Here is a 23791-nt window from a genome sequence, read left to right as displayed (position 1 = left end):
AATCAGAGTGGGAGGAAGAAATTTTGAGTTCCTTTCTTAACTACCCCGCTAGCGTCACGTGGGGGCTGTTAGTACTTCTCAGTTGCAGTTTGCGAAGGGTAGAAAGGTTGAAAACGATACCGCAATATCTTCTTTTCCTTTTCCCGTTCCTGTTTTCCAAAGACATCTTGATTTTATAAATTCTGGGGGAATCTGAAGTTGTTGCATCCGATGGAAGGGGAGACAACGCTACAGGGAAATTTCCATCTTGTCCTCGATGAATCGAGGACGCCTGCGCACCTGCAGACCAAATACGCTGTATGCTTCATCCCAGTGAATAATCATAGAACATAGGGGCTTAGAATTAATTACTTTAGACAACATCGCCAGTTCGCGTGGGACTTAACACGAAGGTGTGGTACTACAGGTAGGTAGTAAGTTTCGTTGTCAACTCTTTCCTCCACCAAAATTGAAGCTCAACGGGCGACGCCCGATGGTCCCCTCAAGCTCCTCATTCCCCACGTCATTCGAACCAATGTTCATTTGATGTCGCAGGCAATATCTAAACAGATCACGGCTTGGAACTCCAAACGATCAAGAAAGCGTTAATACGCTGGTGCATGTGAGTTTGTTGCTGGTCTGAGACAGCAACAGATTCCGCGCTCCTTAGGTGCTAAAAGTTCCCAGCCAACTAACACTGGTCGATTGGCCCAGCGGTTTAAGGCATCTGCTTTACACGCAGAGGATCGCAGGTTCGATCCCTGCATCGATCATCTCATTTTGCCATTTTGCTCGACATGCACTCGGTCCTAGCACACCGCAGCAAGCATACGCTGGGACGCAGACAACGGAATGCTTCAATTAGATGACTGCCTTTATGGTGATGCGCCTGGTGGTTTTTTATGTGGATGCTGCCATCTGACTTTTCAGGAAAACAACCACGATCTGAATGAAATACCACGATAAAAAAGATGAGACCCGAAGTGGATGTTCGGACTGAGTGAACAAACATGAGCAAAGAAATAGCTATGTCATTGGCCATCATGACAGTAACACCAGCGCGCAAAGGCCTTAGGAGTATATCCCAGCATGTTGTTATAACATAAGGATATCATTAGGATGATTTCCTTCTTAATTATCTCAATTTCTTGAAAGCCAACTTTTTTTGCACTAGATTTTCTAGTGAGTGTGCAGTACCGACTTGTCGGCAACCCGCCCTTGCAACTCTGGCATCACACTCTGTATCCACCGTAGCTTTTGAGCCTCGGGAACCTCTGCAGTCTTCCTGCACCCCTACTACCCGGTAACAAAACACAGGTCACATTTTCGACGTCTCCTATCATCTTTCAGGTTGCAAAAGGAATTCCAAACACAACGGCTCAACGTTCCTGTATCTGCATTAACCTCTCTACGCGAAGCTATTTTTGGCGCGGGGCGCAACCCGTTTAAGCGCATCTCTCCAACTTTCCGACCAGTCGCGCTTTCCTTGCCCCCAGCACGCGACGTCAGCGGGAATAGCTCTCTTCTTCCCAATAAAAACACCACCCAAACGACTCCATGCCCTCAGAAATGGAGATCGAGGTCGACGACGACCTCTTGCGGACGGTCGCGTCAGGCGGTCACATGGACTAGTAAGCCAATCGCCACTCTCTCCCACCAGATCGACACGCCATCGCTAACCACGTCGCAAAGCGGTCTATGGCCTGCCATGTCGCAAGACATCATCACGAGGCTAGATAAGGTATGTCCCGATCGCCGACCGACCTCAACTCACTCCCGCCTCCCCTCCCTCAAACCGCCCATCCGAAAACTCCTCTTGGCCTCCCGCAGGGCGCGCTCACACGTTCGCTTTGCGAATGTTCTTCTAGATAGCTCACAATGACTTTCCTATCCCGAATCTGCCACCCCTCCCTCAACACATTAACCCACCAGGCCAACAACAACCGCCACCCCTCGAGCCCGCCGCCGAACCCTCGTCGTCACAGGAAGCAGACAAGGAGAACAGCCGACCGACCGCCCCGGCCCCGGCCGCCGAAAGCGATGCGACCGACGCCGCCGCTGCCACAACGGACCCGGGTTCCCTACCGGCCCAGATCGAGGCCATGCTCATCGAGATCAAGTCCGTCCTCGCCAGCTTCCCAAAGTACCCCCCGCATACGATCCAGCGCCTCGCGGAGCTCGTTATCGAGCCACGCCGCCATTACCGCCACCTGGCCTCCTACCTCCACGCCGTCGACCGAGTTGTTCATGTCACCAGCGGCGCAAACATCTACCCCCTCCCGCCCGCCATCCCCGACGTCTCGGCCATGACGCTCCTCTCCAACGGCGCTCTCGGCAGCAATAATAACAGCAACGCAAACGGCTCCTCCTCCCCCCCGGACCCCGCCGCCGCCGTCTCCTGGGGCAACTCGACAAACTCGGTCGCCTCGACCGTCGGCACCGACGAAGCCCTCGGTGGCGCCCTACTAACCCCCATCCCCTGGCTCACGCGGCGGCCCTCCCCGGGCTCCGCCTCGCCCGCCTCCTCCAGCGGCGGCGGCTCCAACAGCGGGCCCGCCGAGATCCGCACCGAGTCCACGGAGACCATCGACGGCCCCAACGGCGTCGGCAGCATCGAGACCGTCAGCGTCAGCGTCAACGGCATTCCGTCCATGGGTGCCACGGGCCACATCAGCACGGCAGGCGGCCCAGCAGCAGGCCCAGCAGGCATAACGCAAGGTGAGTTACTGCGACAGGAGCAGGAGCAGGGCGTCGTTCCAGTCAACCAACTCGCGCGACACACAGAAGAAGCACATCTGCAGGCCGCCGCCCTCCGCGCCGCCGCGGCCGCGGGCGGCTCCTCCTCCCCTGGCAGCGGTGGTGAAAGCGGCGGCGGCAACAGCCCCGAGAAGCAGCAACCTGGCGGTGGTGCTGCGGCTGAAGACGAGAGCGAGGTCCCGCACGCCCGCGGGCCCGAGGAGATTGGCGCCGAGGACCTCGGCCCGCAGAGCGTCACGACGAGCTTCGTCGGCGGCCCGGGCATGGAGATGCAGGGCATCGACGTCGAGGCCGCCGTGGGCCGCAAGGCCGCGTCCAACACGCCCCCGGCGGCTGACGGGGACTCGCAGACGGAGGACGCCTCGTCGGTGACGATGGAGGCGGAATCCACCACTGCCGGCGACGACGCCGCCTCGGAGACGAGCACCGTCACGTCACATTCCAAACGGGATGCGGACGCGGAGCTCGAGGGTCTCGCGAGCAAGAAGATCAAGGAGGGCGATGGGGACGTCGTCACCGCGGGCGAGGATGCTCCCCCGGTGAAGAAGGAAGAAGACGACGACGAGAAGAAGGATGGCGAGGTCAAGGAGGAAGCCGACGCCGAGGTGAAGCCCAAGCAGGAAGACGAGGACGAGGAGGAAGAGGAATCAGAGGCCAAGGTGCCCAAGGTTGAGGACGAGGAGAAGGAGAGAACTGCTCCGCCGCCCGGGATTGAGTAGCGTCTGAATGCTCGCTCTCGTGTATAAGAAGGGGGCCATGATACCATGAACTGTTTTCACCCCGAACCTCTGTTAGTGTGACTGATAATATTCCGACGTGATGGCATTCTCACGAAAAAAGTACGAACGGGACTAAAATCGCACAATTGAAGATGATATCACATGTGATAAAGGTATCTTCGTCAATTGGGCTCATTTTACGCTTATCATACGTCTAACCTTAAGCAAACGTAGTCGTATTGACTACAGTGACCATAAGAAATGACCAGAACGCCATGCTTTTTGTAAACCGTCCTACCCCAATCCGCTGTAAACACCAGAATACGCACATCCCCCTTACAATACTCTGGTAATGCTCTCCTTGGTAATAACACTGTTCTGCTTGTCGTCTCTCCTGACGCGGAAGAAACTGTCGCAGAAGTCGCTGCAGCGCATGTGTCGCAAAAACTCCTCGTCGTGGGTGATGACAATGAGCTGGAAGTTGCTCTGTGCTTGGCGGGCCTTAATGATGGCATGAAGACTCTCGGCGAGACTCTTGATGTTGTCCTTGTCGAGGTTGGTCGTTGGCTCGTCGAGGGCAATGAGGCCGCAGTTGACACCAAAACTCTCTGCGAGAGCTAGGCGAATGATGATACTGGCCAACACCTTCTGTCCAGCGGAGCAGCGGCCACGCATGTCCATCTCCGTGTCCTGCTTGACCATGCAAACCCGATAGTTGTACGAGCGACGGCCAGTAGATGCGTTCTCGTTGTCCGAACGAATCAGGATGGTGTCAATGTCGGTACCTTGGTAGGTACTCTGCCACAGCTCGCCGGCGATACGGTTCACCTCCTCCATCTTGAGACTGTGATACTGCATGATTGCTTTGTCCAGGGCAGCACTATAACGACCCAGATCTTCAATAGCAGCCTTGGTGGTCTCGACTTTGATGTGCGACTCGCGGAACTTCTTCGCCGCGTCCTTGTATTCCTGGTTCCACTCTTCCAGCACTCGCTCCAGCTCTTTGTCCTTAGTCGTCATTTGCCCCATGACAGAGCCGCGTTCGGCAACGAGTCGGCTGTGACGATTCTCCAACTGCTTGGCTTCAGCAGCCAATGTCCTGTAATCCTCGTCGGCATCACGGGCCTCGAGGTCCTGAATGTCACGTCGAAGAACCTCAAGCTGCTGAAGATTCTGGCGGTACTTGATATTGTTGCTAATGTTCTGCTTCTTCCGGTCGCCATTGTCAATGTCTTGCTTGAGCTTATTAGTCCGCACCGTCAAGTCCGAAATCTCCTTGTCCAATCCAGCGATGGATTTCTCGAGAGCGGCAATGGCGCGCTCGTTGGACGCAAGGTTGGACGGGCCGCCTCGGTCGATGTAGTCCTGAATGTCGCACTCGACCATCTTTAGTTCCGTAACGGAGTTGGCAACCTTGTCGCGCTCCTCCACAATGCCCTGCTCCTTGGTACGACCTTTCTGCAGAGTATCGTTTCGCACTGATCTCGCCTCGGTAATCTCAGGCTCGATCTTCTCCAAATCCTCGTCTGCCTTGCTGATCAGTTCTCTCTGGTGAGTTTGGTCATCCTTCAAGGTCTGAATCTGGTTGTGGAAGTCCTTCTTGCGCTCAAGCTGGTTGAGGGCCTTGCTCAGCTTGTTCCTCAGCTCACTCTTCTCCAGCTCCAGAGCGTTGAGCTGATCCTTCATACGTTGACGCTCAGTCGAAGTCTTTAAAATCTTGTTCTTCAACGACCTGATCTGCTCGTTGCACGTTGCCTGGAGTTCGTGGATCTCGTCAGCACTTCGGCTAGCAACGCTCGACGATTGCTGAGACATGATTCTGTCAACCTGAGACTCCGAGTCCTTGATGTCCTTGAGAGCTTGGGTGATTTTAATGACAGTCTTGTTCAGGGAATCAACGTCGTTCAACTTCTCTTCCTCGGCGCTGACGATGGCATCGTGCTCCTCTAGTTGCCTTTCCAGAGCCTCGCATTCAGCTTCCAGCGAGGAGCACTCCTCCTTAACGCCAGGAATCTCGGCCATCAGTCGCTGATATGTTTCGTACTGCGGCTTGACTTTGCGCAGCGAGTTGAGAAGGTTTGTGGAGTTGGCGAGATCCTCCTCTGCCTTCTCCTTCTTGTTAGGGTCGAGGAACTTGACAAGCTTGTCGGAGAACCTTGACTTGGCAACATTCTGCTTATCATCGAACCCACGATCGCAGAGTCGACATTTGTTCTTATCCTGCAAGGTCTTTTGGCAACCACGGTAGTAGTCGGCCAAAGCATCCAAAAGGCTGATGTCGGTTTGGTAGGTTTCCACATCCTCCTCGTGGAGCTTGTACTCCTCTTCGTAGTCCTCGATGGTGGCACCGTCCCGAACTGACTTCAAAGCATTGACCACAGTCTCCTGGCAGCGCGACGCCTCGGCTGTCTTTTTCTGACCGGTCTCCTTGGCACTCTTGAGACGGTAGTCTACTTTTTGATGTTTGTCTCTTGCCGACTCACGCTTTTGACGAGCTTCTGCAAGCACCTTGTTCTGGCTCTTGATGACATCGTGGTATTGCGATTCGAGCGTCTCTGTCTGCCAAGCAGTGCCAACATGCGTGTCCAGCTTGGACTTCCACGTGTTTGTCAGAGTATCCAACTTGCGCTTACGGTCCGATAACTCCTTCTTGCGCAGATCCAGCTGTGCACGCTCGGATGCGAGTCTTGTGCACTCCATCAGCTCACGTCCTAGCTTCTCGTTCTCGCTCTCGAGCTGCCACAGCTTCTCGTTGTCTTGCTGAAGCTGCGCGTCAAAATCAGCAGCAGCCAATGACTCGTTGGCTTTCTTCAACCTGCTCTCGACATCCTCGAACTGGCTGTCCAAGATGGCTTTGGCGCCCTCGTCAATGTCCAAGCGGTTGATGTCCATCTGCAAGACGTTGACACGCTTCTCAATCGCACCCAATCGTTGCTTGGCAAATACTCGGTTCTGGGTCATAGTTGCCTTGCGGCCCTCGAGCTCGGTGATGACGCTCGTGGCCTGGTCCAGCTCGCGGGCGTTCTCCTTCTGTACGCGCTCCAAGTCGCGCTTCTTGTCTGCCAAAAGTTTCTGGATGCGCTCGTTGAAGGTCTTGATCTGGCTGTCCTTCAGGTCACCGTCGTAGCCCCGGAACCCGTGCATTTCCGCGGCCTGTCGGACCAGCTCCATGCGGGACTGAAGTTGACGCTCGTACTTGTCCTTGTCGGATTGATGCTTTCCCTGCTCCGCCAACTTCAGAGACAGCTCCTTGCGAGAGCTGGTCATGTCCCTTTGAAGCTCGTTGTATTGGGTCTTATTTTCGTCCGCTTCCTCCTGGTATCGTGACATGCGCTCTTCGTACTGTTCAAGCGCGTTCTTGAGGTACTCGTCGTCCTCTGAGAGTTCCTCCAGGGTCATCTTGAGATCGGAAATGGCGCCCTCGCGGTAGGTGAGCTGATCCCGCTTGAACTTCAGATCGTTGACGATGCGGAGGAAACTGTTTGCTTGTTCGTGCTTCTCGCGAATCTGCTCTTGTAGGTCCTCCATCTCAGCCGACATTGTCTTGCACTTCGCTCTGGCTGCTTCAATCTCGGCCTCTAGCTCAGTAGCCCGCTTCTCAGCTCGGTCGCCTTTCTCCTTATTGATCCTGTCCTGCTCTTCAAAGATCTTGAGTTTGGACAGCTCCTCACCCTGCTTTTTCCTGAGGAGCTTCAGGTTGTCGACAGCCTTGGTGTATCGCATCGCCTCGAAAATCTGGTCGAACTGTTTCTTTAGCGCGGCAGGTTCGCTCATGGGCCAGAGGGACTCGTCCTGGTGGCAGAAGATGACGTAGTCGAGGATGGCTCGGGAGACACCAAGCTCTCTCGGAATCCATTCGTCCATCTGCGCCACTCTGCTGGAAGTGACTGTGCGCTCGCCATTGTTGTTGCAGGCCAAGGAACCCTCGAGGGTCTTGAGTGATCGCGTAGTTTTCTTGACGGTCAATTGAAGACTGCGAGTAGCAACGAACTTGAGGCCGCTAGTCGATGTGAAGGCGAGCTTGACCTGGGCTAGGACTTCCTTTTCTCCGCACAACTACAAACTGTCAGCTTGAGAAGGTTGGAGAGTTCTGGGTGGGTGGGTGCGTACCTTAGGGTCATGGACAAAAGCACCTCCTTTGCTGTTGGGTGGCTGCTCGCCGGTGGTGGCATACTTGAGGCACTCGATGATGGTCGTCTTTCCGGAGCCGTTGTATCCAACGATGAGAGTCAGAGGTGTGTAAAATGATATGGTTTCACGGCTGCCGCCGAAGGAGCGGATGCCCTGGACGGACAACTTATCGATCTTGGACATCGCGGGCAGTGCCTCGGAAGGCCGTTGGCCCGATTCGGATGATACTTTGGTAAAAAGAACAGTGTGAAGTTGAAGAAGGGTAAAGTAGATCAAGATCGAGGCGGATATGGGAAGAAGTTTATTTCGTGCTTGGAGGGGTGCACGGGATATAGTCGTTCGAGGTTGCCTTGGAGCAGGCTGCCATCGGCTTCTCGACGCGCAGCAGGCACGCACGCGTCGGGAACCTGGAAGGAGTGCACCATTATGATCGTGGTCTGATTAGATAAGATATGGATGGCTAGGTGTCAGATAAGACAACGATAAGACTCGGATCCCAATCCCTCCATCTTGATTTTTTTTTTTTTTTTTCTGCCAATGGTCGGGCTAGCTTACCTGGTAGACAGACCTAAGTAGGTAGGTAGCTAAGCTGGGCATAAAGAAGGTAAAATAACAGACATCCTGTGTTTCGTGTGCTAGAGCGACTACTTTTTCTGTGTGCTCGCTAACGTCGTTACCGTTGTAGCCGCTATCATAGTTGCTATCATCGTCGTCCCTCGTCGTCGTCCTCATCAAAGTCAAGTACACAGCAAATGTAGTCGCGTAGGCAGAGGAAAATTAGTTGGTCTCCAACTAAAAAGGCAAACAGCGGCAAGCAGTGACTCTAAGCAATGGCAAAGTAATAACAGGCGATGGCGACGACGTTGATCATACCTTAGCTTAGGCAATCAAGTAGGTCGTTTCCGACTTGCCCGGGCATGCTTGCACTGCACGGCGGTTCGGGTACATCAGGTCGCCAATTAAGGTCACTAACACTCATTTGTCTGCATGCATGACAGCAAGCAACGAGCTGTCAGACTCGAAGCTTCAAGATTTGGTTTGCTTTGTAAGTAAGGTAGCTCGAGATTAAGAAGAACGCACACGTTGCTCAAAGGTAAAAGGATACACACTGCCTTACATGGTGGATTGCATCATCTGACAAGCCAACCAACAGTCTTCCCTTACTTCGGACCAGACCACCACCACCACCACAACCACCTCGGTTCAACGTGGCAGTCAAACACCTCTCTTCATACAGTTGTCGCGTTCGACAACTGCACTCTATTTATTCATACCGACCCAAGTGAGCACGTAAGTGTGGTACCTTAGTGATGCACGACCCGAATACGTGATGCTGGGTACGGTGTTTCCAGAAGGCCGAGAAGGATCCACGGAAGTTGGCAATAATGCCTAACCGATTAAGGCAAAGCATCCAGCGCGGGCTCTAGCGGCAAAGCAGATCCACCGCGACCCAATTTGATGCCTCACGCAGCCAAACAGCAGCGGCGATGGTTTCTTTGACCGCCGTGATGCCGGGGCGTTTGCTCCGGACAGTGGCTCCGCAGGCGTCAGCCACAGGGGATGATCGCTGCGTAGAGCCCCTGGAATCTGAGCTCTGGAACCATTGCAATGGACAGCTGGACCGTGCAGTTCCCCAAGGCATGGGCAAGGCATGGAGACATGACGTGCCAGTGTAAGGGAGAGCACGCACCGTAGCAGGTGCTGGACGGCCCATTGGTGCGCTGGAAACTGCCCAATCCAGGGCGATTAGCAGCCCAGTTATCCCTCCTACAGCGGTGGCAGAGGTGCATTGTTAGTGGGAAGGCGATTGCGTAGGAGGTGCTCTTGGGCGGGGTGGAGGGGTTGTTTTTGCAGAATTCCATGTCCCGGACGCTCAAAATTGCCATATGCTCCATTTCCATTTTGCAGTTTCCCATGTTTTTTTTTCTCCCGTCCCCGTCCCCTTCCTTTTCGCAGGTCCCCTGGCATCCCACGCCGCTCCTCCAGCTCCCTTCCACGTCTTTACCCTGCTTGCCTGCACCTATCATGCCTGTGCCTGTGCCTGTGCCTGTGCCTGTACCTGTGCCTGCCCACCACACCTATCTAGTTTTTTTGGTGACGACGTGACTTGGTTTCCCTCACCTTCCCTACCGGCCATTTTCACAAATTGTTTCCTCTGCCCCTCGTCTTCCCATTTCTTGTCTTTTCCCTCTCCCCTCTCTCTGCACACCTCCCTCTCCATTCCTGGTCCCCTTTCGTTCACTCCCCTCGCTTCTTGCATCAACCCCGACAGTCTGCATCCTGCCCGCATCTCGCGCAGTGTCTCTGGCTTGCCGGCCAAGCTCGCGGTGATCCGACCTCGACGACCCTGACTGGACACGCCCCCCCGTGTCACGAAGCAAGTCAGCCCCGACAGACAGGACGAGACAACCTTACCTAGCTCCCAGCTGAGTTGTGTGGAATCCAGCCGACAAGACCTGCCTGCCCTGTCGCTGCTACCTCACTGGCCTTATCCGGTTGCTGCTATCTCTCTGCCTTACAACTGCTACCGCTACCGCTGCCCAAGTCTCGCATCGCTCCGCACCACACAAAGCCAGACTCTCAATCGGACTGGACTGGCTTCTCTCTCTTTCTCACTCACGCACTCTGTGCTAGTGGTCACCCAATACCCGCCCTTTATTAATGACTACAGGCCCCCATCCTCTGGAAATCTCTCGCACAGAAATCACCCTTCGATCAACCCTGGTCTTGGCGTCGCCCTCGTTGTCGTTGTTTTACGTCGCTTTAATGCTGCAGCAACCTCGCATCCTGGCGAAATTCTTCAACACCGGTCGCTATTCTGTTCCTGCCGCTGCGAATAGACCGTTCTGGACCAAAGAAAAAGAGATATGAAGGGCTGAGAAGTGCTCCCGTCGACGCACAACGCCCCATATCCCGTCCCGTATCCGTACCTTGGTCCTAGCAGTTTCTAGGCTCTGTCGGAGTCGAGGCCCTGCTCCGAAACTCACTCGTGCTTGCGAGCTGCTCGAGCCCAGCCCGAACCGATAGTCAACGTCCACGGCAAGCAGATAGGCATAGTCGCTTTCACCAGCCGTCGTCGCAAGAGCTGTCGCTGGTGCTCGTGCAGCTTACTGGGCCCTGCTGTTGCAGCTGCGTTGCTTGCTGCTTCTGTCGCGCTGCAGTGCGCATGGTGCGGTTCCAATCGAACACCCTACCGACGGATACCTCGCAGCACTGGAACTGATAGCCAGCATCGATACCTTATCGCGGTTTGAGTTGCCTGCCAACAGTCCACCAGGAGGCCCAGGCCTAGATCTATCTGGACTCGCACCTCAGCGCCGTGCCGCCGCCGCCGCCGCCGCCGCCGCCGTGACCACTACGAAGACGTCAATCTCAGTGGTCAATCGCCCCCCGGCGCACCATCCGAGTCGCTGAACAAACCGCCAAATGCCTTTGTTAGAAGCCGTCTGTGCCAGCATCAGTATTGGAACAATACCACCACAATCATGTCTCACGGACCACCTCAACCGCCCCCAGCCAATATGTTTGGCTTCGGGCCCCAAGACTTCTCTGCCTTTGATGCTGTTAGTTGCTCCCCCGCCCGCTGCCCGCCCGCTACCCGCCCGCTCCTCCTCCTCCTCTTGCTCCTCACAGCCTGATGCACATGGGACCTCACCGAACCAGCCCTTCCACCACTCTCGCTTACCTCTCCTCTTCCTTCACCTGACCCGCCGACCCCCGGCGCATTCCCTTTGAACCCCATCAAATGGCTACTTACCGCTCCCCAAGCCGTGCTGACGCAATGCAGATGGCCGAAGCCGACCCCAACATGATGTCTACTCTCCTAGACTCAACAATATATGGGAACTTCGATGCCATGTCCATGAACGTCGACAACCCCGGCGACGACAACGGAATGTCCAACTTCTTCGCTAATACCCCCATGCCCGACGGCCTGACCGACGATCCCTCCGGCATGAACACCAGCTATTCGAAAAATGGCGACGACGCATCCAGCGTTGTCGGAGGGGGGCCTCCGCCCGTTGGCGGCTTCAATTCTCAAGCTATGCAACAAGCGGGAAGCAGCACCCTGACCGAGTTCACGAAGCGACGAGGCTGGCCTGCCAAGGTCATCGAAGAGCTCAAAGATTTTCTTCAGATTCTCGACGCCAATGGTCGCATACGATATGTCTCCCCTAGTATTCTTAACTTAACCGGATACACCTCCGAGGAGATCATCGACACCTTCCTCAAGGATCTCGTACACCCAGACGACGTAGGCGTGTTTGTCGCCGAGCTGAACGAGTCGATTGCCTCAGGGAACCCTCTGCGCCTCTTCTTTAGGTTCAAGAAGAAGGATGGTAAATACGCCATCTTCGAGTCAGTCGGTCATGCCCATATCGCCGCCGCCAAGTTCGCCCCCAACCCGCACAACCAATCGCCCTTCTGTCAGGCCGTGTTTATGATGTCGCGCCTGTACCCCACAAAAAATGCAGGCCTGCTAGACACGTTCCTCGAGCACAAGATGGAGAACGAGAGGCTGAGAAGGCGCATTGCTGAGCTTCGCAGGGAGGAAGAGATGGAAAATGAAGAGTCGCAGAGGATATGGCAGCAGAGTCAGGAAGGCAGATCAGACGTAACTCCCTCAGAAACCACCATGACCACCTCCGCCCCGAGCGTATCGCGTAACGATAGCTCCAATGACCGTACTTCAGCACTAAACGTCGCGCTCACCCGGGAAGCTTTGGAGGGTGTCGCAGGAAGTCGTCCAGACTCACTGAAGGACAAGATGGCTCGATACGAGGGCGGTGCCTCGCATACCGATACCATCGAGATGTTGACAGGGTTGAGATATATCGAGGGGGAGAGAAGTCGTGGCATCACGACAGGAAATGCAAGCCCAACTTTGATCAAGGGCGATGCAGGAATTGCTATTCCTTTGGACCGGGATCCTCGGACAGGCGACAAAAAGAAGAAGCTTAAGACTTCGGAGGAATACGTCTGCACGGACTGCGGTAGGCTTCATTCTAACCAAACGACAACAGTTGTGTTCATTCTGACGATGTCAAACAGGTACCCTCGATTCACCCGAATGGCGTAAAGGCCCGAGTGGCCCCAAGACGCTATGCAACGCTTGCGGGCTTAGATGGGCTAAGAAGGAGAAGAAGAACCGCCATGGCGGCAGCAATAATGCAGCGGGTTCACTGGCAGTCGAGCACTCCACGGGGGCTCACAGTTAAAATTAGTTAATGGGTCGACGCTGCCGCATCTATCGACATGTGCCCGCGGAGAGAGGGAGGCGGAGGAACTTCATGATGTCCACCGGCGTTGGAGTCTGGAAGAGGGCACGGCGCAGCTATGACTATGACGAACATACGGCCGTCCGTTTTGTTTTCAGCCTTTTTTTGCAGCAACCGAGATACCTAAACACGACACCAGGTCATGGGACAAGGAGCGCGAGATTTCAGATGGGCAGTCTCAACAGCGAAATTCAAGCCATGTTGCTTTCAATTACCAGCCGCCCGCCAAGCCTGATGCTGCTGGTGGCATCGAATTTTGTCGGCTTGGCGGGCCCTCGCGGGCTAATTGTCTATTTTGAGGCGGTTCGACTGGCGGTCAGCCAAGACCCTGGCCAGACAGGACGGACTGCAGAAAAAGTGATATCTAAATGGAGCCTCTCAGATGAGGGGCTTCCAACGATGCGTCTCGTTGGTCACGGCGGCTGTGAGCATGCCCACTGTCTACCACTGAGTGAGTAAGCCCAGTCATGGACGACCTCAGCTTTTTGTCGAACATGACAGTGTAGGGTGCCTTGAGAGTCACTTTTGACCACTACTATCGACACACTTGTGCTGCTCATAGACGTCTACAGGAAGGCCGGTAGGTTCCTGAAACAACTCGTTTGCGCTGAGCCCTGAATACTGCTGAACAGGCTCCGACCTTGCATCCAGGACAAATCAGGCCATCCCAGCACGGGAGCCATGATTGGACGGGACGAGCATGCACCTGCGGATGCGACCATGGTGGTTGATCTTGAATGGGGCGGGTGGGACTCCGTAGCACAGGCACATCAGACGTGGAGGGGGCCAGGCACACGCAGTGCTGGTCATCAGTCAACCCACGAAGCCGGATGGGAGACGACGTTTGTATCGTAGGCGCGAGCTGTTGAACCAGTCTTTACGCCAGGTCTGCTGCGTCACTGGTAACAATCTTCACGAAACGGGGCGCGCTAGGCATGGCAGCTGAGAAACGCATGTTGCTCCCCTCTATGGCTGCAACGCGCATCAGCCATTGGCTCGTTGGATATTCCTCGTCGCAGCTGCTGGTGTGCATGGCCAACTCAGGGTGTCCTGAGACAATTGATCGCCCGTCTGTCCTGCGGAGACGTGGCTGGCCTTCCAGCTACAAGAGCTTGCAACCCAGGCACATGTAAATCCCTCTTCTCTTCCTAACAAGAACATATACTGCTTCATATCTTTGCATCTTCGCAACCACATATCACGTATCATACACAACAAACATGGACAAGCTCGCAGACCTCGCGCAGTCAAAGGTGCAGGCGTACCTGAACAAGGACGACGACGACAAGCCGTCGCAGCACCAGTCCTCCTCGCAGGGCTACGGTACGCGCTGCCCAAGCTTACCCTTCCCCTACCTACCTTTACCCCGCCATCCAGATGTCCCAGTGCCGGCAGGCGCCCCCTATTACCCCGCGCCCCTCACCCAGCGAGAAAGCTTGTTACTGACGATAGTGTGTGAATTGCCACGCAACAGGCCAACCTCTTCCTGGAGGCGACAGTAAGTTTTTGATGTTTTGCATTTTATTTACTTTTTTTGGTTTCTGCGGTCCCCCCTAGTCTTCATCCAAACATCGGTTTATCTATTGTAGATCTTCCAGGGGTTTGTCAAGATTGCATTTTATGAGGGATTGGGAGGGGGGCTTGTTTTGCCGAGAGAAAGAACCCGCATATTTTTTTTCTTTGCTTTTGCAGAGAGACATGAGAATTGTTCACAAAGTTTCCCGAAGCTGATTATTCGACGCGCAGAGGCTCACGGCGGCAACTATCCCGCTGGCGGCGGCGCATTTCCCGACGACGACGATGACGATTATCGACAGGCCGCCCACCAGGCCTCGCGCCACGCAGGTTCCAGCGGCGACGCGGACCTGTTCTCAACTGTATTGGGCGCCTTGACGCAGAAGAAGGGGCAGTTGGCTAATGAAGATATTGATGAGGACGGTATGTGGTGGCACTCCTGCGATCCTTGCGTTACTACAGAGTTATGTTGCCTGTGTTATGTGTTGCGATGCTCATACTCAAATGTTTATTTTGGTAAAAACAGATGCCGTCAAGAAGCACAAGAAGTTCTTTGGCGACGACGACGACGGCGAGAAGGCGGACGACAAGGGCCTTGGTGCCGCGGCCGCGATGCAGGCGCTCAAGATGTTCTCGAGCGGCGAGACGGGCGGGCAGAAGCAGAGCCAGGGCGGGTTTATGGGACTTGCCATGGCGGAGGCTAGTCGGGTGAGTCTTTATTTTCTCCATTCCACGCTGGAGACGGGATGGCTAACGCGTGAGTGTGTGTTCCAGTTGTTCGACCAGCGCCAGTCGCAGGGCAAGGTCGCAGAGGGCACGAGCAAGGAGTCGGCGATCCAGCAGGCCGGCGAGATGGCGCTCAAGATGTATTTCAAGAGCCAGGGAGAGCAGAAGGGTGGGTTTATGGGCTTGGCGTCCAAGTTCCTTACCAAGTGAGGACAGGGCTCACATTCTGAGAGCAGGGGGGAGAGCTCATTTGGTACGATGTGATGATGACGATTATGGATGAGAGCGGTAGACGCGACAGCTACTTGCCTCTTTGTACTGTCTTTAGCGCTTGATAGAATTCCGGTTATTGTTGTCCAAACACCACAAGAATATGACGTGATATATCACAATCCCTCTTCCCCCGATTTTCTTTTCCACAATAAGTGCAGCACTGTTTTTAGATGTTCTTCTTGGCTTCGAGACCCCCGTTCTTGGTCATCTCAATCACGTCCACCCAGCCCTCGGGCCTCTGCCGGCCCTCCTTGTGCAGATACGTCTCCGCCTCGCGCGCCCAGCCGAGCAGCTGCTCCTCGCATCCCCACTCCGCCATGGCCATCAGCCCGACGGGGATCTTGCCCTCGCCCTGAACGGGGTCGACGTAGCCGACGGGGGCGGTGACGGCGGGACACCCGCTGACGTTGGCGACGTAGACGTAGCTCATGTTGGCGATGGTGGTGTTGGTGTCGGAGACGCCGTAGGCCTCGTCGCCGGGGTGCTTGGGCCAGCCGGGGAGGGGCGTGGTGGGGGTGACGACGAGCATGCCGGGGTTCTCCTCGAAGAGGTGGGCGAGGTGCTTCATGAGCAGGTCGCGCAGCTGGTTGTACTTCATGTAGTCGCCGGCGGGGGTCTGGGTGCCAACGGACATGGTGACCTTGTTGGCGTGGTTGATGATGGACTGCCAGGCGGCCGGGTCCGGGTGGCGGTGGCGGGCGAGGTCCTGCATCTCGGTCACGCAGGTGGCGGAGTGCATGAGCTGGATCTCGCGGAGGTAGGGGATGCGGATGTTGACGACGGAGTAGCCCTGGGACTTGAAGTTGTCGACGGCGGCGCGGCAGATGGAGGCGACGGGACCTGAGGCCTTGGACCACCACGCCTCGTCGATGGCGATCGTCTTGGGGGCGGAGGGCGAGGGCGGGATGGACGGGGTGTAGAGGCCTTGGATCGGGTCGTCGGGGTTGGGCCGCGACATGAGGCGGTAGGCGATGGTGAGGTCGGAGACGGTGGCGGCGAGGGGACCGACGACGCACATGGAGGAGTTCATGGCGCAGGTGCGGTGGTGGGAGGGCTTGAGGCCGTAGATGCCGTTGAAGGAGGAGGGGATGCGGATGGAGCCGCCGGCGTCGGTGCCGATGGAGATGGGGACGATGCCGGCGCCGAGGGCGGACCCGCCTCCGGAGGAGGATCCGCCGGGGTAGTAGGACTTGTTGTGCCAGTTTGTGGGCGTTCCCCAGCGAGGCTACGAGGGTTAGCAATGGTAATCAATGGGAGCTAGGTTTGTTCCTCACGTTGCAGCCGTTGGTGTCTGCGTGGGAGGTTAGCTTGCGCTTATACTAGATGATGTGAAAGGGGGTTTGTGACTGACCACCACCGAGCTCATGCATGGCATTCTTGCCTAGGACTATGGCACCGGCTGCCTCGAGCTGTTCGACAGGCCACCAAGTCTTTTCGGCGGGCTTGAACCAGGGCAGGTCGGGCCGGTACTGCATGCCGTTGTGGCTGACGTATCCCTTCACGTCGATGTCATCCTTCACTCCAATGGGAACACCGTCGAGGGGTCCCAAGGACTCGCCGCGGCGCCATCTTTCGGTGGAAGCTCGGGCAGCGTCGATGGCGAGGTCTTCGCGGCCGTGGGATGCCACCCAGGCGTTCGCATACGGACCCGTCTGAGGCGGCGGGTGGCCCTCGGCGCGTCGGATCAGGGGCAGCAGGGCCTGAACGACGTCGAGCGGGGTGACGGCGCCCGTCTTGTAGAGGGCATGGTAGTCTGCGCTGGAGAGGTAGCGGGCCGGCTGGTCTGCTGGGGCCGGGGTGGTGACCTCTGCGGAGAAGGGAATGGGCTCCGGGTGGGATCCCGTCTCGGAGAGACAGATGACGTCGGGCTGGGGACTGGGTTAGAGTCTACGACCGAATCAAGGTCTGGGCATACCAACGGCGAAGCGGTATCTGTAGTCATCTAGGCCTGGAAGGTCCCTAATGGAACCGAATTTGGCGTTGCTCCAGAAGAAGCGCTGGACGGCGCCGGAGTTTGCAAGACTGTGTTGGAGGTTAGCCAGTGGGCCATGGGTGACAATGAGCGACTGAACGTACATGGTTGAGCCAGCGACTAGAGGCCAGCCGCGAAGGACGGGGTTCTGATCCTCCTTCTGGATGTTGGTGTTGACCTGGGTCGGGCCCTCCCGGGCGCCGGGGTAATTGGCGTATTTGCGGTTCGGAGCCATGATCCCGGACTCAATTGAGGTTTAAGCTGTGTTATTCTCTAGTCCCTTCGTTCCACAGAGAAGCTGGGCCGTACGTTGCGATGGAAGCAGTGGTGACGGTCAAGCAACTATCGTGGAACACGAGAAGGAAAGGACGAGGGGCTGAAGTAGAGTGCACCGCGAGGCGGAACACAGGATGAAATGACCGTTCCTGCTATTACAGCTCAGGCAACCGGCATCAGATGCCGTTGGGAAGACGTTGGGGGCGGGAGCTTTGAAGTTCAGGCTCGGCTGGAGCTTTAGAGTTTCGGAGCTTGGGGTAAGGTAAGGTAGGACGGGGGAGAGTTGGAGCTTTGCAGTGTGTTGGTTGTGTCGTCTCTGCCTCACCAGCGAACGGACGGACGTTGGGTTGCCGTGGGATTCTCAGAGTGCTTGGGCTGTCTGCCTTTGGGGCGAAAATGGTTGATGAAACGAAACAGATTCGGGGCTCTAGATCTCTTAGCTTGCACTATCTTGGGTAGGTTGCTACAGATCTGGCTGTCGATGTTTGGTACGGGAGCGACGCCAGTGTCTCCCGTCACGTCCCATTTCCACTCACTCGGGATCCACTGGAGCCACAAGAAGCTCTACACTGTATCCTTTCCTCACAGCGCCGAGCTTACCTAGCAGCTGAAAGCCCCATATTTCAGCAGGTGCGATAGCCTACCAGCGAGGTAATGCAGGGATGATCATCTTCGCAGGAGCTTCCTGCCTCGGCATGGCAAGTGGTGCGAGCCGTCGGGAATATTCTGGGTAATAAGCTTGTGAGGCAAACGAAAGTAAGCAATGCAGCACGGCCAGATGATGCTCACCTCATACAATAACAGCCACGTTCAGGAACGAGGGAGGTGGCTCTGTCAAGGACATGATGCACCGATATGTGCAGCCCGGCTGTTTCCATCACTGGGCCCTATTAAGTCTGATGCCAAGTTTCTATTTGTATCCCGTCCGCAGTCTGTCTCCGTGCCGTGCAGACCGCTCCAGCGTCAGAAAACGCTGCAAGCGGTCTGATATCCATTCGTCCCTCTGCCTGAGGTAAGGTAGGTAGTAGGTAGGTGCCTTAGTTCATCAGGTACCTAGTCTTCTAGTCTTACCTTAGGTCAGCGCTATCGATAAGACCCAGACCGCTCTACGGAATACACGTACCTGAGCTCTCACCAGGTCGGTCGATTCATCCAGCCGATCTCCCGCCGGTCGGACTGTGATGTCTGGGACACCACTCACGCGACCTGGAGAACACTTAGCGCCTACCCCGTCCGCCAAGCCATTATCACCACGAACATGTCCATTCTCTGCTGGGATATTATAGCTTCAGTGTTAATCGCAAGGGGTACCTACCTAGTACGCTACTTACTCCGCAGATACCACGATGTGAAGGCGCAAGATGGGGGTTGCATCGCTTAGATTGTGAAATGTCACAGGCGCCGAGGTCACCCGTTTCGCCACGGGAAAACAGATAAGATGCTCAAACACGCGCTCCGCGACGGGACGCCTGCGATTTCAGGGTCCCCCATGATCAACGAACTCCCACGATGGCCCGGCTTGTGGGCGCTAGGGGCGTCAGCGTTTGTGTTTTGACACATTTACCCCGCCATCCCACTATGAGCAAGCTCTGAAGCTAACGCGGCGCGCGGCGGACGGGAATGCTTCGACAGGAGCCTCTGCGAAAGAGCTTGTCTACCGGATGGCTTGTAGTCGGACGACGGGATGAAGCCTCACCGCAACTGGCTCGGCGGGGGGCATCATTATTCAGCAGATGAAATATCACATGGGGAGCAGGAGGAGAAATCGAGTGTGACCTGAAGGAGCCAATCCATTGACTCTATACTTCTACATACGGCCCGGCTTTCCACTGTGGGAAGCAGTCTGCCTGTTCTAGGCCAGACGAGCCCGTTTCGCTTGCTTGATCGCTCGCTCGAACCAAACGCCGTCCCAAACCAAAGGTCCCTCCTCGAATGCCCTTGGGCCGAGGTCGGAGTGCCTTCCAAAGTCTGTCCAAGCCGTTTCCAACGGCACCCAAGCGAGTGTCCTCCCTTCCTTTTCCTGGGGGAGGTGATGTGTGGTGGTGTCTCATGCCAGAGAGAGAGAGAAAAAGATTCCGAAAACGCCATGCCGATCCATAATATAAAACGAAGGAAACAGAAACCTTTTTCTTTTTTTGCTCATCTGCCCATGCCGATACTTCGTGTGAATGCCGTTCATAATCGTGGGGTGTGAGAGCGTGAAATAGTGATGAAAGGTGCCCAAGCCTCTGAAAGGGCACTGGCAATGTCGTAAAAGGAGGCATTGCGCGTGAAAGGGCGGTGTGTGGTGTTTGGGGGTATATGGTGAATGTGAAAAATGCAGGTGACAAGTTCTGTCTGCCCGTGTCATGATGATCGAATCTGTCTTAATCATGCTGGAAGCGGTCGCTTGTGTATCATGTTCCGTGATGGTTGAGATATGTGGCGTCAGTTGCGTTGGATCCGCCCCTGAGAGAGGGATCCTCTGCAACTTGACGTGACAGATCAAGAGTGGGCGTAGAAGGATATGTAGAGAGAAGTTTAGCGCTTGGCCATGTTGTTCAGCCGCAGAATTCTGGTCCGGAACCACAAGACGAAGCTGGTCCAGGCACCCTGAGTCTTGCGCTTGGCTGTCAAGGAGCGGCGAGGACCCTCGAAGGTGCTCTGGTCAGCAACAGGCGCCTGGCCTTGGTTGGTACTCTCGTAGCTGCGACCGGCAAATCCAAGCTCGCCCATGGCCACCTTCTCAGCATCAGGGGCAGTCTTCTTGCGGCTGATGGAAGGGCGGATGATTTCGCTGGAGCTGTTGCGGGCGCTGTTGGTGAAGCTCTGCTTGCGTGCAGCCTCCTTGGCCTCTCGCTTGGCCTGGATTTGCTGCTCTTGTTGCAGCATCTGCTGTTCCTTCTCAAAACGCTGGGCTTCCTTCAGGTTTGCGCGCTCCTGCTTGCGCTGGTCTTCTTTGGCCTTCTTGGCGTCCTTGAGGCGCTCCTTCTCCTGCCAGCGGCGTCTCTCCTCTCGGATGCGTTCCTGGTGGTAGTTGGAGTCCAGCTCAGAGCGGGAGCGGAGGCGGAAGCCCTCGAGAGAGGTTCGCAGGGGAGACATGGCGGTGGTTGACGTGGAAGGGGACGTTGTTGATAATGGCGAAAAGGTAGGCGCAGTGCTGGAGACCGTGGCAGACTCTGACTTCCTGCCGACAATGTTGATGTCGGAGTGGCTTGAGACGTGGACGAGTCGCGACGAGGCTGCGTTGGAGTTTGTGCGGCTGGTGTTAATGCGCAGAGAGGGGGGTCCGGTGGTGTGGATGTCGGATAAAGATGACGTACGGCTGGTTAATGACGGGCGCCGGGGATACGATGTTGAGCTGTTCACGATGGTAGTGGAGGAGGGGGGTGTTGGGTGGTAGTTGGGGCGTTGGAGACTTGAGGTTTTGCCAAAGTGATGCTGGTCGAGCAGGTCGTCGTCGTCCTCGGTGATGGTGGGAGAGTAGTCGCGAGGGCCGCTGGGGACGGCGGCGGTGGTTTCCCTCTCGAAGCTGGTGAAGGAATTGGCGTACGAGAGCGGCGGTGTCGAGGTGCGCGGCGTCTGCTGGAAAGGGTGGACGAAGCTGCCGTTTCGCTGGCCGCTGCCGTTGGTTGCTATACTGACGTGGGAGGTGCCGCTGGTTGACCGCGCGTGGCTGAATTTGCTCCTTCCGTTGCTGTTTCCAGTGTTGAGCTCTGTAGTCGAGATGCTGAAGCTGACGTCCCGCCCTCCAAACGAGCCTTCCCTTTCTCTCCCCAGGCTCCCACCGTAGTTGCCAAACGACGTCTGCTCATCCCAACCACGGTCTAGGTCGAGCGAATTCTTCTCCGAGTGCGACAGCTTTTTCAATATCGGCTTGACCACCGTCTTACTGCGCGACTTCGACAGCTTGCCTGTGGACGCAGAGCCCGGCAAGTCTGCATACGACGCCATTGCGACAGTTGCAACAACACCCGCGGTCCTTCTCCTACACGGCTCTTCTTCTGCTGCACTGTGCAACCAGAGTCAACGTCGAGGTCCTGCTTTCCTTGCGACCAACCGAGCACCACTGCTTGATCGTGGTGGCCTGTCGTCGTTTCCAAGCGGTCTCGTCCAACTGGCGATTGGCTACGGCGTACTGCCAGACCAGAAGAACTCCTCCACCATGCAGGCCGGGCGGCAAACCGCTCCCCCGATTTGGAGACGCCTCTCTCTTACAGCGACAATGAAGACCAGTCGAGATGCATAGATCGTACACCAGGTGAGCGGAACGACGACGACGGAGGAGATGGCTGCAGCGACGTTGAGCGGCAGCAATGTTTCGGTGCCAGAGACGAGTGTCTGTGGAGGTGACGGTGTGCGCACGACTTAAATCCACAGGGTCAAAGACGCGTCGGTCATGTCATTCAACATACGGTGAGTGTTGGACCCAGCTGGGAGGGGGAGCGAGATGAGCGGCGCCGGGGGTTATCTAATGGGCGAGATGAAGGGTGGGAGCGACAGGCTGACGCAGCGGAATGGGCGGAGTACAAGGCGGATGGGATGGGATAGGATGGGATGGGACGGCCCAGGATGGGGGATGGATGGATCGATGGAGAGAGAATGTGGCGGTCGTCTCGGCCTGCCTCACCCGTCGCTTTCAGCAACTCGCTCACTCTGCCCTCGAGGGTCTGAATCAGTGATTGCAAGCCTGCTCGGCTCGACCCGAAGCTCCCAGAAGTCAACAGACTCGGCGTCGACCTTGCCGCTCTTATTGTTGACAATGCCGCAAAGTGCAAGATGCTCGCCAACGGGACAGCGGAGAGAAACAAGGTGAGGGGAGGGGAAACGAGAACGGGGAAACGAGACACAAGAACAGCCAGACCGACACCCCAACCGCAGAGCCAAAGCCAGCTACACAAGGGCCAGCGTCCGCATCGGCGGCAGGCCAGAGACACCGCAGCGAGCCCAGGCCACCGCCAGACCTGCGCCGAGTATCCGCAACCCGCTTGGCTACGCCTGATTCAGCCTCATTCCTTTCCCAACTGGCATGGAGCACGTGGGGGAAACCAAGAAATGCGCCCGGAGGAAGGATCAGAGGCGACCGACCGACCGAGCAGGAACGAGACGAGACTTTGACAGAGAAAGGAGGGGTCACCCTTCTAGAGCAGAAGCAATGGTGTGGCGTCCTTGGAACCTTTTGCCAACCGGTTTTAAGGTTGCGGGCTCTCAGGACAAGCCCAGAGGCCTGTTGTTCCACGGTTGCTTTCGGCGTTGTCTGGGCCAAGGACCGACCAGACGGCGGTTTTTTTTTTTTTTTTTTTTTTCCTACACTACTTTCTATTGCCTGGGTTGGGTTTGTTTACACGACCAAGATGTTTTGTTGATGTTGCGGCTTTTTCCAAGGGTCTCCCCTCAAGCGGGCGTTACCAATGTTGTGAGAGAAAAGGCGGGTTCGTGGACCTCGGGCGGCCGAATGAGAGGCCTCAAGAAGGGACGGAGACCCGGACTGGAGGTTCTCGAAAACAAAACTAATGAATATTTTCTGGGTCCGTCCCGGGGGGTCGACGAGTGGAACGGACGGGGGGGATTTGACGTCGCTGATGGCAAAGAAGCTGGGCGAAGCGAAGCCGTGCAAGCGGTGGTGGGAAGGAAACGGAAGGCAAGGGAAGCTCAGAGGAACAAACACCGACACAAACCAGCACCAGAGAAACTTGCGGTGGGAGAGGTACAACAAGCACTGGCGCTGGGCTGGGCGTTGGCATTGGCAGTGGCAGTGACATGGGTTGCCTCTGCTGAGCACATCCTCGACGCCGAGCGCAGTCGCCAAAGAACGTGACCTACATACACGAGTTCCTCGTCGTCGCCCATTGCCCCTCGTTACTTACGCACATACGCGCGCGCACACGCAAGAAGTGCGTCTGGCAATCCTGCGTTGCGCCCAGCCAAGAGGCCGAAGCAGCAACAGTAACAGGGACAAAAACGGTCTGAGATTGATGGGATGAAATGGGATGGACGTAGCGGGCAGACTCAGAGGAACGAAACGACCCAGTTCTGCAGAGACCTTGCGTCCAGGGCCGTCAGCATGCGCACACAGGCACAACCTTACACAGTTACACAGAAACTGGACGGTTGGCAGGTCACCCTCAGTTTGCTCTGCTTCGGAACAGTATCATCTAAACACCACAAGCCCGCCGACTCAAGAC

The 23791-nt window shown here is 56.2% G+C and overlaps 6 protein-coding genes and 1 non-coding gene across 7 annotated transcripts; 4 read left to right on the top strand and 3 right to left on the bottom strand.

Moving 5' to 3' along the window:
- Positions 1-678: 678 nt before the first annotated feature.
- On the top strand, positions 679-752 carry COL26b_004671. The gene has a single exon. It is a non-coding gene; the product is annotated as a tRNA-Val (tRNA).
- A 796-nt stretch (positions 753-1548) lies between these two features.
- Positions 1549-3455, top strand: COL26b_004670 (uncharacterized protein; the record flags this gene model as incomplete). The annotated part of the gene is made up of 4 exons (XM_053177541.1): positions 1549-1610; positions 1672-1720; positions 1810-1822; positions 1912-3455. The coding sequence occupies 4 exons, from the start codon at positions 1549-1551 to the stop codon at positions 3453-3455; spliced, it is 1668 nt and encodes a 555-aa protein (XP_053038434.1).
- A 336-nt stretch (positions 3456-3791) lies between these two features.
- COL26b_004669 (uncharacterized protein) lies at positions 3792-7769 on the bottom strand (the record flags this gene model as incomplete). Its single annotated transcript, XM_053177540.1, has 2 exons — positions 3792-7511; positions 7566-7769. The coding sequence occupies 2 exons, from the start codon at positions 7767-7769 to the stop codon at positions 3792-3794; spliced, it is 3924 nt and encodes a 1307-aa protein (XP_053038433.1).
- A 3562-nt stretch (positions 7770-11331) lies between these two features.
- On the top strand, positions 11332-12805 carry COL26b_004668 (uncharacterized protein; the record flags this gene model as incomplete). Its single annotated transcript, XM_053177539.1, has 2 exons — positions 11332-12580; positions 12639-12805. The coding sequence occupies 2 exons, from the start codon at positions 11332-11334 to the stop codon at positions 12803-12805; spliced, it is 1416 nt and encodes a 471-aa protein (XP_053038432.1).
- Positions 12806-14085: 1280 nt separating this feature from the next.
- COL26b_004667 (uncharacterized protein) lies at positions 14086-15316 on the top strand (the record flags this gene model as incomplete). The annotated part of the gene is made up of 4 exons (XM_053177538.1): positions 14086-14188; positions 14612-14803; positions 14907-15088; positions 15155-15316. 4 exons carry the CDS (start codon positions 14086-14088, stop codon positions 15314-15316), a joined length of 639 nt encoding a protein of 212 aa, XP_053038431.1.
- Positions 15317-15545: 229 nt separating this feature from the next.
- COL26b_004666 (uncharacterized protein) lies at positions 15546-17586 on the bottom strand (the record flags this gene model as incomplete). Its single annotated transcript, XM_053177537.1, has 5 exons — positions 15546-16604; positions 16654-16670; positions 16731-17247; positions 17299-17401; positions 17456-17586. 5 exons carry the CDS (start codon positions 17584-17586, stop codon positions 15546-15548), a joined length of 1827 nt encoding a protein of 608 aa, XP_053038430.1.
- A 2561-nt stretch (positions 17587-20147) lies between these two features.
- COL26b_004665 (uncharacterized protein) lies at positions 20148-21560 on the bottom strand (the record flags this gene model as incomplete). The annotated part of the gene is made up of 1 exon (XM_053177536.1): positions 20148-21560. The coding sequence occupies one exon, from the start codon at positions 21558-21560 to the stop codon at positions 20148-20150; it is 1413 nt and encodes a 470-aa protein (XP_053038429.1).
- Between the last annotated feature and the right edge of the window lie 2231 nt (positions 21561-23791).

The sequence above is a fragment of the Colletotrichum chrysophilum genome (assembly GCF_026319265.1).
Source record: "Colletotrichum chrysophilum strain AFK26 chromosome Unknown scaffold_29, whole genome shotgun sequence".
Taxonomy (NCBI): Eukaryota; Fungi; Ascomycota; class Sordariomycetes; order Glomerellales; family Glomerellaceae; genus Colletotrichum; species Colletotrichum chrysophilum.
The sequence above is the reverse complement of the archived record's forward strand: the minus strand, read 5'-3'. Positions and strand labels throughout refer to the sequence as shown.